The sequence below is a fragment of the Centrocercus urophasianus genome, unplaced genomic scaffold (genome assembly GCF_019232065.1).
Source record: "Centrocercus urophasianus isolate 14NV4802_14NV808 unplaced genomic scaffold, USGS_Curo_1.0 seq_14, whole genome shotgun sequence".
NCBI classification, from domain to species: domain Eukaryota; kingdom Metazoa; phylum Chordata; class Aves; order Galliformes; family Phasianidae; genus Centrocercus; species Centrocercus urophasianus.
The window spans coordinates 5159970-5173506 of NW_024884586.1; the positions used below are offsets into that span (position 1 = coordinate 5159970).

Sequence of the window (13537 nt, forward strand, 5' to 3'; positions counted from 1 at the left end):
TTTGTTGTAGTACAGGAAGCTGTATTGATAGTAGGTTTATTTTGTTTTGCTTAACTTTGCGTTTGAAGTATGTAAGAGTTTTATCATTGAATTCAATGTAAGTTTTTGCTTGCATGTTAGTTTCATAAATCTTCTGAGCCAGCTTTCCTGGTAAGAAGTGATAAAATCAAGCAGGTTCCTTTTGAAAACAAGACCAATATTTCAGCATTCTTCAGTTTGCAAGATAGCTGCATAGAAACTGATACTGTTTTTCTAAAATGATGTTTGTAGTTCCTTAGAGGCAAGTATCATATAAACATGTGCGTGCATTTGTGTGCACACGGGTTTTAAAATAATGGACTATTAATGTTGCAGGCTGTGTATTTGTGTGTATGTATATACGTGTTTTTGCTTCTCTGCCATCATTGCTTCTGGATATAGTTGCCTTGTAAATAGTATTTGCTTCTTTCAAACTGGAACATTTGTATTTTCATTCCCATATAGCATCTCCCATCATTTGGGTGACTCATTTAATAAAACAGCTGAACTGGTGAGAAGAAAGGATTCTGCCATCTTTATGTACTTCAGTAATATGAAGTAAAGCTGTATTTATGTGCAGTCTTATTAAGTAAACGCTTCAAAAAATGAGAGCATATTCTTATGCAGAGCAAACTAAGGGGGGTGTACTCTAGTAAAAGATGAGGAAAGCACTGCAGATTGAAACCTGCTGGGAATTGCTAGTGATGGATAGAGAAAAACTGAACATCTGAATCAGAAAAAATAATGAAAGGAAAACTCTTCTGTCTTGTGTGGGAGGCACATTTGCTGCAAGAGGAGTGATGGAAAAGAGTGCTTATGTATTAATTAAAGTGCTTAAATCTCATACAAGAAGAAAGCTATGCAGATGTTTTTGTGATTTGGAAGATAACTTGTACAGCAAAAAGCAGTGCAGATTTTAGCTATTTCAGTTCCCACCTTGTTTTCTGCATGTCTTTATGAAATCTAGTGTTTTAGCATAGCCTTGTGAGCTGAAAGGGACTTTTGCACTTGTTGCTCCAAGTTGTTGCCATATTTTAGCAGTGCTAATACCCATTTAACTTACAGACAGACGCTGTGATGCAGATGCATTACCTTTAGGTTCATTAACTTCTGTGGTTAAGGTATGATAACTTACAGTAGTCATGCATCAAGTCTTCCTGAAAGCGCACGAAGGTACTGTTATGTCAGGTGTTTCTGAACAAAAAATGTGACAGAATAATAATCTGTTTATGTCTATTTCACACATTTTAAGTATTTTATTAATCAATTGGTGAGCTAATCAACATAGATCTTTTCAAATCATTTTTAAAGAGGTGGAAAAAATATGTGAAATTGAACACTATTTAAACTGCAAAATTGTAAGGCAAGGTATATTGTTGAGAGAGCTAGCTGAAAGTTCTGAGTGCTTTATATGTTTCATGTATCTACTTGTAATATTCCCATTCTAGTAGTGAGTTCAGTATATTCTTAGAAAGATGAGGATCATGAGATCTATTGTATCACCCATTTTGTTTCTGTTTTTTAAGGCAGCACTTCCTGTGAAGAGTGTTGTTATCTCCCACGTACAGCATTAACATAGGAAGTCGTGGTACAGACATGACTATTGAGAGTATTGCTATCATCCTGTGTGTGCACTGTTGCTCACATAGGTTTAATTATTTGCATATCAGACAGAACACGAGTGCATCAAATGTGTGAGTAGGTCAGCTTATTTTTGTATTCTGCAAGTGTGTGTTCATGATGACGTTACCCATCACAGCACACGTTGGTTTGGCAGGTACAGACATGCAGTGTAACAGCACTTACAGCACTGTGCTGTTCTGCTTCGTATCATCTGCAGGCACTGTGCGCTGATATCACTGTATGAGTTCACCCATCTCAGCCTTTGATAATTTGACACGGACACTACTGATCTAAAAAATAATTGTTATTTTGCTAAGGTGATGGAGACATCAGCTGAATCTGTGCTGTTTTCTGGACAATGGTTATTAAGTGAATGAGAAGTACGTCTGAAGCTGTGTAAAATAGGTGCACTAATGCCATACTGAACTGCTTGTGCTCGTGTTGCAAGCTTTAGAAGCTGCATTTTGTACATATCTTTCAAAGGCCGTAGCTCTTTGTAATTCCAGTGCCTGATTCTGTTCCACTGAAGCTGATAGGAATTTCTGATTATGTTTATTGGGATCAAGATCAAGGTTGCTGGCAGACAGCCTACTTCTTTTTTTCTTTTCCAATTCTATTTTTCTGTCCAGACAAGTACATGGGTAGCTCTGTTTTCTGCTACCTCATTCTTGTACCTCTCACTAAGAGTTTGTTGATTTTTTAAATATACTTTCTGCTTGGAGAAGTTCTGATTTTTTGTTTTCCTCCCCAAAATATTGGCTTTGTTTATGAAGTACAGTATTTATCACCCCTAGAGGGTTACTTTATGAGTAGTTCTCTTTATAAAGTATGAATATTTATCTCCCTAGCATTGTGGTGCTTAGCTAATTTGGAAATTTAAGTTTGCTTAGTTTTGATAAGAGCAGTCTAGAGTTGCAATACCTTTCCGTCTAGGTGAGCTGCGTGTTTTTCTCTAGAACTGCTTGGTTTCCAGATGAAAATTGGGTGAAAATTGTAACGTTAGCTCTGTTCATGGATCCAAGTTGAAGGAGGGAAGATTTAGGTTGGATGTTAGGGGGGAGTTCTTTACAAGGAGAGTGGTTAGGCCCTGGAACGGGCTGCCCAGGGAGGTTGTGGATGCCCCGTCCTTGGATGTGTTTAAGGCCAGGTTGGACGGGGTCCTGGGCAACCTGATCTGAATGTGTGTGTTTGGTGGCCCTGCTGGGCAGGGGGGTTGGAACTACATGATCCTTGAGGTCCCTTCCAACCCGGGTGATTCTGTGATTCTGTGATTCACATATTGTTTACAAAGTAACCACTGGATTATTAAAGTCAGCTGGGCAAAATTTATGTTTCCATTAAATTATTAAATAGCAGGAGGAAAATAGTAGTTAATAATAGGCTAGAGCAAGGCACCCATGACAGGGCAAGAGGATATATACTGTGCATTATGTATCACTCATGACAGTGACCAAATTGACATTGCTTCTCTTCTGCAGCACTGAGACTGCTGATTGGCTTGGTGGCTCCTAGTCATGGTAGAATGCCTGGGAGGGATGGTCATCTCTAAATGGGTTTCCCAAGAGTCAGAAACTGCTCAGGGTAGCATGCTGAAGATGAGTTGAACTCTTAATGGTAAAGTGTTAAGAGGAACAAAAACCAAAACGCCTCTTTTCTTCTCAACCTGCCCCTCGTCACTTCCCTCTGACTGCTGAATTTGCAAATCATGCTGAGTTGTCTGTTGCAGCTGATTAATGTCAGGCTTCACAGTGGGACTGACTTGTCTCTCCTAATACGTATCAGAGTGGAGCACGTGACTCAGTTGTGACTGTCACTTTGGGCTGTCACTGTGACTGTCTAAAGGTTGGCACATCTTAGACATCTGCTCTTCGAGAGATAGTTTTGATGACTATTGTCTTGGATTACTGGAAAACTAAATACAGTAACTCTGGCTTTACTTAGTACTTATTTTTTTGTTTAATCATGTATTTCCAGCTTACTTGTTATAGCACAGGTTGTATAACCAGGTGAGTTCCTCAAAATGCTACTGGAAATCCTGACTTTAACATAGTACTCTGCAAAGTCAGCTGCAACATCTTGTTACCCATTTAGATCTTCTCTGCTTCTGATTCTTTGTAGTACTTGTGGAATTTTTTTGGCCTGTTTTATCAAAATGCTGATGATAAAGCCATCCTGTGGACAACCTGAAACAAAAGTGTCTCATGGGCACTAGATAGTCTTTTTTTGTTACTTTTTTGTTTTTGAGCCGTGTATTGCATCAAATAGATGTAAAAACATTCTGTGGTATTGTCCAGTCTTTCCCATTGTGTATAACAGCACATAATTACAGAGGCTGGTACTTTGAAAGGAGCCTAAATTACCTGTGAGCAGAAATCCCACTGAAAGCTAGAAGATCCAGTGGCAATCAGTTTGATTACAGCTTTTGATAGACAAGCTTTGTGACTACTGCAGGGTAGTTGAGGATGATACAGCTCCAGCTGCCCATCTCAGGTCCCTTCTCTTGCCTACATGCCCCATTAATACCCTACAGAATTTCAGCTTTTTGTTTTGTTTTTTTTTTTTGTTATTGTTTGTGTTTTTTTTGGTTTTTTTTTTACTATAATACTTTCTGTTCAGAGAAGTTATTGTCCTGGTTATTCAACCAGAAACTTTCAAAGGTTCAGGTTTCTCCTAGTTATTTTTCAAATGCACCAGGTTGACAGATACCAAGTGTTTGCCTTACTTTTTCATCTGAAAAGGCAAGTAAAATGCAAAATCTGACTTACTCATAAATGTACCTCAATCTGCTTTGGAAATGAACCAACACCTTACAAATCAATAAACAGGCAGCAGCGTTCAGAGAGTGTCTTAAACACCAGGCATGGCAATCTACTTTTGGAGAAAAGAGGACAAGATTAGATGACCTTGGCTGTGCAAGACAGGTAACAATAAGTGATGGGAGGTTAATGGTTGTCTGCCTGCTAAAGGAGCTGATCTCCTGCATAACATATGTTAATTTTCTAATATTACCCATGCTAATGAGCTGTTCCACTAATAGATACAAAAACCCAGCAGATAGCTCTAGCACAGTTCAGGATGACAGAGTTTGAGGGCTTTTTATTTTTGCTGTTGTTAGTTTGGGTTTTGTTTGTTTTAAAGGAATGGCAAAGTCAGTCTGAGTTTCTAATGGGGAACTGACAGTAGTGCTGATGTTGAATCTGATGCTCTGAATGTGTTTTTTGTAGCATAGCCAAAGACTGCACTTTCACACCACTGGATGAATTGTCTTCAGAGAAAGACTTACAGTTAGATGCTGCATTACCACGTTTACTTTTCTGCCTGAACTCACACTGTTAAAGTATTTTATCTTAATAGATTTTGAATGAATGAATCTGTTTTCAATCAAATGCTTCTTTTGGGAGTCTCAGTCAACATGAAACAGACAATCTGGCTTATAAAATATTTTGTCTTGCAAATAAAATTTGGAGAGGATCTTGGCTCCAGATTAAGCACTTGCTTCACTGCTGAAGCCTAAGAACTGTAAATAATTACTACACTAGGATCTGATTCTGTGCCCGTGATTATCTGTAAGAATTTGCCAGTGACTTCAGCAAAGACAAATCAGAGTAGAAACTCTGGTATTATTTATCCAAGACTTGGCCATCCTAAACAAGTACATGAACACCTCTTCCTATTTGCAGTGCAACATTGCTGTGTGCACAATGGTCAGCTAATCTGCTTGTATCATAAAAGCCTTTAAAAATTAATGCTATATTTAATTTTTTGAGTTACAGTGTTCCCTGATAATAGCAGAACGCATGGAAAGTAGGTTATTCCAGGTGTCATATAGGAACATCAAATAATTCTAATCAAACAGTCTGATAACAACATTCTTGATAATTTTTGTGACTTGATCTCATTTCAGATGAAGCGGCGATCTCTCCTGCCCCAACAATGTATTTTGCTGATACCATGTCTCCTAGTGGCTTTGGAAGCTGTACCTATAGACATAGATAAGACAAAAGTCAAAGGAGAAGGTCACGTGGAAGGAGAGAAGATAGAAAATCCAGTAAGTGTAATGAAATAAATCTTCAGTGAGATAAGTAGTTTGTTTTAATTATTAGTAGTCCAGCTATAGAAAGCTCCTATCCTGAAATTTAGATGTCTTTTACCGGAGCTGTATTCAGGGAAGAAAGGAATATCAGCTGGGATTATCAAACATGCTACTTTCTGCTGGGGTGGGGTTCCATTTATATTTGTTCTATTTTCTTGTCACTTCTCTGATCTGCTGAAGGTGAGATAGCAAACTGAATTGAATTCCCCAGCATACAGTGGAAAGAACTGTTTATTTTTTCACAGGACTTCTTTGAAGTGACTGACTGAGTGGTGGCTTAGGAAATTCCATTCAGTGTTTCCAGTTCATTGCTTCCAATCGAAAAGGAAAATATTTGATTAGAAGAATTCAACTACATTTCAGAAAAAAAAATTTTTTTCAACAGCAGACATACTGTGTTTGTGAGTGCTACAAGCACATCAAATAAAGATGAGTTTGAGATCTCAAATTTCCTGAAGTGCCAACTGTTTTTGTCAAGAAACAAATCTCCAATATCAGCTTTTAATAGCTGAACAGCGATGTTGTGCAATGAAAGCCAAATAAATTCTTTTGTTGAAGCTGACTTTCTTTCTTTCCGGAATGGAATTATTCTGTCTAGCACAGTTGTATTTGCTCTGGATTGGTCTTTTGGAGAGTGTTTAATTTGCACCACACTAACATAGGAAAAATCAGAGTGTAGCATATGCCACAGGAACCTTAGCTGATCTAGTAGGCTAAGTCCTGGGTGTAGCTCTGGTTTATCTGTCCTCAGTGCAGATGAACTAGTGCAGTTTCAGTAATCTTATCTTTGCTTTTAAATGTTTCCCAAACAGGCTATCAGCTTCTTTTTTTGAAAGATATGCTGATTAAAGCCAAGTAAAACTTCTGGCTGTTGCTTCTGGCAGATTGGATCTGCCTTTAAAGGAGGTTTTCTAGGAAATGCAGCAAATAGTCTCAACATTCTTTTGCATCTGGAAGAAAAGAACAGCAGTATTCTGAACCACTCTTAAATTCTTATAATTAATTAATTGCACTGTTTGAAAGCCCCACTATGCTAACGTGATAGATGCTTGCATACAACATAGTTTCCTCAATGCCTTTCTCCTCTTTGTCATCTGCTGCTGAAACAAATTATTTCTAGGTTCCTACAAGACAAAGATGCAGATCACAAAAGTAGAAAATATATAAAAGAGCTGTAATGCTTGTATTGCTGAGAATTGGATTTCAGTTATATGATAGTATTGATATGATATATGAAATGTATTGTTTGGCAGTATATTCTATTCTAAAGTTAACATTCTTTTTTGAAGGATACAGGGCTCTATTATGACGAATATCTCAGACAAGTAATTGATGTCTTGGAAACAGATAAGCATTTCAGGGAGAAGCTCCAGACTGCTGACATAGAAGAAATAAAGGTAAGTTGAATATATTAATTGAGGCTAATTAAGTCTGTCATGATGAACCCTGCAAGATGGATGTTGTATATATATTTAAAATCTTCAGACCCCTCTCATATTTTGTGAGACACGTTTTCTGTTTACCTAGGTATTTATCTCTTTCTGAGCTTTGTCTTTAGTATAGGAACAGCAAGTTTTCTGTTAGTTAAAGAATATCCTGTAGAATAATAATAATAAAAAGTACTCAAATGGTTTCTGCCTTCTGCCCATCTATTTAAAACGCTGTTTGAGGTTCAGCACAGGTAGATACATCCTGATGTACCACAAAAAAGCTGCAAGCCTAGTTCTCACTCAGTTTTTCCTGCTGGGTGATTTGGAGCACTGTTTCAAACAGAGGTTTATATGCCTTCTGAAGTGAAGATGGTGCATCGTTTGTTGATATGAAGTCATGGAAGGGAATTACAAGGAAGGAACATTTTCTAGTCTGAGGAAATTGAGAAGCTGTGCTGGAAGCAACGTCAGTGTGCTGAAGCAGGTTTAAGATAGACTTCTGGCATTCTCTGCTGCTGTCCTTTCTTGAGTACCAGTCCAAACAGCACACGCTCCCAAAACCTCATTGTGTTTTTGTCTTTGTACTCCAGTGGCTCTGTATGGTAGCTGTTCCACGTTGTCCTTTTATGAGCTAGAAATTTTGCACGAGACAGGCAGGAAACAGCCTAAAGCGGCAGAGAGGAAATCCTGCCTTTTGCATTTCTTTTAATCCCTCATGTTGCCATTGGCAGCTTTTGATTCCGCTTTCTTCTGTGCTATAACTAGGGTTACTCTTGCAGATTACTATGAATTACCAGAGCCTGATAAATATTTGTGCAGTGCATATTAATGGCTGTTGCCTTGCTTGTGTCTTCTCAAGTGTTACAGCTGTCATCAGTGGCTGAAGAAAAAGCACTGTGCGTTCAGCTTGCAGCTCTTTTGAATTAGTTTGAGAATGTTTGATCAAGAAATTTATTATTTCTGAACCTCAGAAGGTATTTCTGCTGCAGGGTCAAGCTTGTGCTCTTTAAAAGGAGCAAATGTTTCTGGAGAGAGTTTCTAAACCTTTCTGGATTCTGCTCTGTGTCTATAACCATAGGCCTAAAGTTTTTTTAGTATGTTCATTGATAGACTTCTGAGATCCTCATACGTATGGGCTACATTATGAGAAAAGCTAGAATTGGTCTGCTGTCTTGCAGCTCATATACAATGGGAATAGTAAAGGCTGCTTTCTTTTATGTTTTTATAGATCAGTTTTGTTTTTTGACAGAGTGGAAAACTAAGCAGAGAGCTTGACTTAGTAAGCCACCACGTGAGAACACGACTGGATGAACTCAAGCGACAAGAGGTGGCAAGATTAAGAATGTTAATTAAGGCCAAAATGGATTCTGTTCAAGGTAAGAATACAAAATCTAAGAAGGTGAACTGGGCACCTGTCCAATACAAGCTAGACAAAATCTAAGTTACGCTGTCCTTGATGTCAATAGTAATAACTGTTATCTGAAAGTAAGAGTGTCCTTTTTGATCTAGACTATGGACAACAAATACGTATCTTTATAGGAAACTGAGGAGAAAATAAAAGCCATCTGTATTTTATAAATAGCTAAAATTGATTTGGGCAGTGGATTTTTCAGATACATCTAATCCTTTCTTAGCTTTTTTGGGTATTTTTGTAGTGCATCAATTTACAAATAACTCACTGAGAAATAGCCACATTTTGATTGTTTTAGAATACAAGACTATGTTCCATGTCTTTCAGGTAGGTTTTTTTTAATTAATAGTCATTTGACATTGTGTTTTCATTTTTTCTTTTTAAGTTCTTACTGGTAGGAAGAGGCGTGTTTTACAGATTTATATCAAATGTTTGATATAAAGATTTATATCAAATTCAGAAGATGATTTTTCTTATTTCTGAGGCAGTTTGAAGGTCCTGAGTAAAGAGGAACATTTAGGGTGCAAAAACTTATCCATAGCATTTTTTAATTATTAATTAAATCACTGAAACTTATATAGTTTGTTAAAATGAATTGAGTATGCATGTTCCTAAATAATCTGTTTGATGTGTACTTAGCTGGGAAATAACACATACTATCTCTTTTTACTTTTTACTGAAGAAGTTTTAAGATTTTTACTTAGAACAAAATCTAAGTTTCTTTTTAAGTATCACTTTTTGAAGTGAATTAGTTTCCCAGAGATAAAGATCATAACAATGGACTGCATGTTCTTGTTTTCAAAATGGTGTTTTTCACAAAGATGATGTAAGTACTGAATTTGCTTGAGCAGATTGTTTTCTTGCTCATTAAAAACATTACCAGGTTGCAGGGGGGATCCCACTAACTGGAATAGGTATTGGATCAAAAAGTCCTCCAAGAAGAAGGATCCTAATCCCATTAAGCCAGTCTTAGAGGTGGCAAGTAGGCCAAAGAAGCAGATATATGCATATATGTCTAGGGGATATTATTGGAGTCAGGAAAAAAGTCAGATTAATTTGGGAAAGGAGCAATTTTTAGTACAGTACCTTTCCAATGAACGCTTTAGATGCTATCATAATACAGTGAATGAAGAATATGGAGTTTGCTGAGAACTTCAATATAACCTTCTTATCCTTTGCTTTCTTTTTCTGAAAGTTTTAGCTCAGAGAGTACAGTCCACCAGTAGCTGGACAGTGCACACCAGACCTCCACAGGAAGTCAGTGCATTGCCTCACATACCTGTCAGACCCTGTGGTTCTTTTTTCTTAAGTGGCTTTTTAGCTGCCAGGAGCCTAATCTCATGCTTATATTGCAAGCAAGCACTCCAGCAGCCGCCACAGATCAAGCATGTTTACACATTCTGTCACTGTGTAAGTAAGTGTGATATTATATTTGGAAAGAACCAGAGCAGATTGTACCTTTTCAGAATATTCAGATGGCTATTAATGTAATGCAGTGCAATTCAGAAGAATTTTGTAAAGTTTATAGTGGGCCCTGCCACTGAATATTTCACATCACATGTAATTGTATGGCCAGATTATCTACAAAGCACAGCTGCATCTATGTGCTTATGCAGCACCTTGGGACACGTACAAAAATGCATTCTGTAGTAACAGCAGGTAGAGCTGTTTGATTTCCTTGTGTTTGTTCTTCTAATATTTTCCATGTGGTACAACTTAATATCTTGGTCCTTTATCTGATTAAGACCAGCTTTATTTGCACTCAGATGGATCAGGTCCAACAGACTTGGACATATGTTTTTCATATATTCAGTCTTGATCCAGATGTGTTTTTAAACATTTGTACCAAGATCCTGCTAGACTGACTAGTACAGGACAAGAATGTTAGGAGTTGGATGACTTTCTCCAGGATCAGCTCTTAGATAATGCAATAATGTGACCAGTAAATACTGTCAAACTGAATGAGCTGTTTCTCCATAAATAGATTTGGGGGGATTTTATTATTTTGTTTGTTTTTAAAATATTCTAATACTACACTTCCAAAAAACGTTCCATAAACAGACTAAGGCGTGTATATTTCAGCAAAAATTATGATCTCATCAGGGATAAATGTGCCCTAGACAATGTTTGCTGCTCTGTGATAATATGAATAAAGCACTGAGTGTGAGAGTAATAGTTTGCCATAGGATAACAAGTTCAGAATTATCTTTTCCTTTAATTTATTTTTTAAGGCAAATCAAGTCTTTTTTACTAGCCCATTTAGTAAAAGCTGTTCACAGTTGTTACCCATAACATACCAAAGTGTATGCTGTTTAAGATAACATTATTATTTAGCATTAACAGTCAGAAAAAGGAACTCTTGAAAAGCTTGTAATTGTAGAAATGTACTTTATTGTTAATGCAGTTTGTATTGACATTACTGGATGTCCCTGTTGTAAGAAAGGAGAAATGTTTGCAGCTTTTAGACAAAGGACTTGACTCTCTGCTGTCCTATGTTTCTTGTTTTGCGCAAATGAGATTTGAATTTCGGGTTATCAGATTTCATTTTCAACCATGTATCTTGCCACATCTATCTATCTGTTTATCTATCTATCTATCTATCCATCACTCACGCAGTGAATGTTTCATTCGCAAAATATACAGGGCAAGTTAGAAGAGTTACAATTCTCAGATACAAATTGTTAGCTGTAATAGCTGAAGTTACATCTCATTTTTATAAACAAAAGAAGAATGAAATGTTTTGGTTTGTAGAGCTCAACTGATTGTACATTTCCTTGCTGAAAGGCAACCTCAGTATGTTAAATTATTGTGTGCAGTGGAACACCTGGCACACTAGAAGGAGTACAGTGCAAATTGCTGTCAAGTGTACTGATCTCCTTCAGGTAAATCTGCTTTATAAGTACTAACATAGATAAGACACTCAAGGCACAAACACCTTGTGAAAGTACTGAAATTCCTGATCTTTCTTGCTTTCAAACTTCGTTTAATGTTTTATGTTTGTACCTGTGCCTCCTTCTTTCAGATACTGGCATAGACCATCAGGCTCTCCTTAAACAGTTTGAGCACCTGAACCATCAGAATCCTGACACGTTTGAGCCTAAGGACTTAGATATGTTGATCAAAGCAGTAAGTGCTAAATAAAAAGTGCTGGGGGTTATATTTTATTTGCATTAATTACATTTTTTCATCTGTTAAAGGCAAATGCTTTGTATATACTTTTCTTTTTAAAGGAATGAGTTGCAGTTTTCTGTTTCAGAGAAGAGTCAGTTGTCTGCATGGCACGCTTGAAAGCTTTGTTGCTAAAGACACCATACATTTTGGCATGGCATCCTTACAGGATTTGCATTCATGTGCCAGTATGGCCAACTTTGGGAATAAAAAACAACTTTCTGAAATCATTTGAATTAAACATAGTATTAAGAGAAGCACATCCCTCCCAAACCTATTTCAAAGTGATTTAAGTGTCTGACAGATTGGCATAAATAGTCATCCCTAAAGTAGTCATTTGAATTTGGGGATCTGTTATACATACATCTGAAGGAGAGCAGAATTAAGATATCAGTATCAGAAGTTGCATATATTGAGCATGGAATTTGATGTCCAAATAGCATCAACAAGTGACACTTTTTTTTTTTTTAAATTCTAGTCAGTGTTTATTAAGACAGTACAGTTAAACTAAGCATGGAATAGGTTTTTTCAACTGCTGTGAAAAAATATATTTTCCTGAGAGGGAAAAAGAGGACTTAAGTCTCAGTTGTATGACAACACTTTGTTTCTGAGAAGGCATTTTTTATTTTCAAAGTAAATGGGAAGACTCTTTAAAAATAAAATCTGTTTTAAGCTTTGTTCATTTCTTGTAGATCTTTCTACCCTTGGAAATTTTAACCTCAATTTTTCTGTAAAATTTCTCTCTTTATATATATTTACATATATAGTAAAGTTTCTTGCTGTTTCTGAGAGCATCGCTGTTGAGAAAATTCTCCTTGGTTAGGAGAAGCATATCCTTAGCAGGGCAGTTCTTTCTCTTGGACATTGTTTTTCTTCTCTTATTGGCAGAGATATTGACCTATTGTAATGGGTAATGGGGGGTAGTGGAGGTGTTAGAATCATTTATGAGGAGGTCCAATTGATCAAAAAATTACAGATAACAGAAAGACTTTATCAGGTACGAATGTGTTACTTTGAAAAGCGCTAGAAGACTATAACTTTTAATAACTTGAGCTGAAAATGATACAGCTTTAAATCTTATATATGTCAGAAATTCTCACACTTTTCTCTCCATTTAAATGGTTTTGTTGATTTAATCTGTAATAAGCTGTTGGATAGTAGCATTGTAATACTGCATTAGTAATGGAAAGGTAAACTAGAAATTCTTATACTATTTGATGCTATGCTTATTTTGCCCAGGACGTACTTTATTGTTAACTAATTAGAAAGAATACCTCAGTGCTTTCTTACTGAACTGTAGTTGCAAAAGATTTCTAAGCAGTCAAACTTTTGCAAACTAAGTTCTTTGAAAGCAACAGAAGGAATGAAGAAAGATGTTTTCTTTCGTTGTCAAGTGAAGGAGGACCACCACCAAGTTTACTTCATGCTTAAGAGGGGAGTGGCAATATGGACAGCCTTGTCCACGTACCTGGACGATGGTTTTTCACATGGTAATGTATGACATGCATTAACATAATCACGTGGTGTTTTCATGTGTACATAATATCTGTATTTATAGGCTACAAGTGACCTGGAGAATTACGATAAAACCCGCCACGAGGAATTCAAGAAATATGAAATGATGAAAGAACATGAGAGGAGGGAGTATTTAAAAACATTGGATGAAGAAAAGAGGCAGCGCGAAGAATCCAAATTTGAAGAGATGAAAAAGAAACATGGAGATCACCCTAAAGTTCACCATCCTGTAAGGCTACAGTCTATTCTTATGCGTTTGGAAGGAGGGTTTCCTTTCCA

The 13537-nt window shown here is 36.8% G+C and overlaps 1 protein-coding gene across 1 annotated transcript in view; it reads left to right on the forward strand.

Moving 5' to 3' along the window:
* Window positions 1–13537, forward strand: part of NUCB2 (nucleobindin 2) — a 29439-nt gene that overhangs the window by 4071 nt on the left and 11831 nt on the right. The window contains exons 2-6 of the mRNA XM_042813980.1: window positions 5546–5689; window positions 7024–7131; window positions 8414–8540; window positions 11598–11701; window positions 13302–13487. Of these exons, the coding sequence (XP_042669914.1) occupies window positions 5546–5689; window positions 7024–7131; window positions 8414–8540; window positions 11598–11701; window positions 13302–13487 (669 nt within the window). The remainder of the gene's footprint in view (window positions 1–5545; window positions 5690–7023; window positions 7132–8413; window positions 8541–11597; window positions 11702–13301; window positions 13488–13537) is intronic.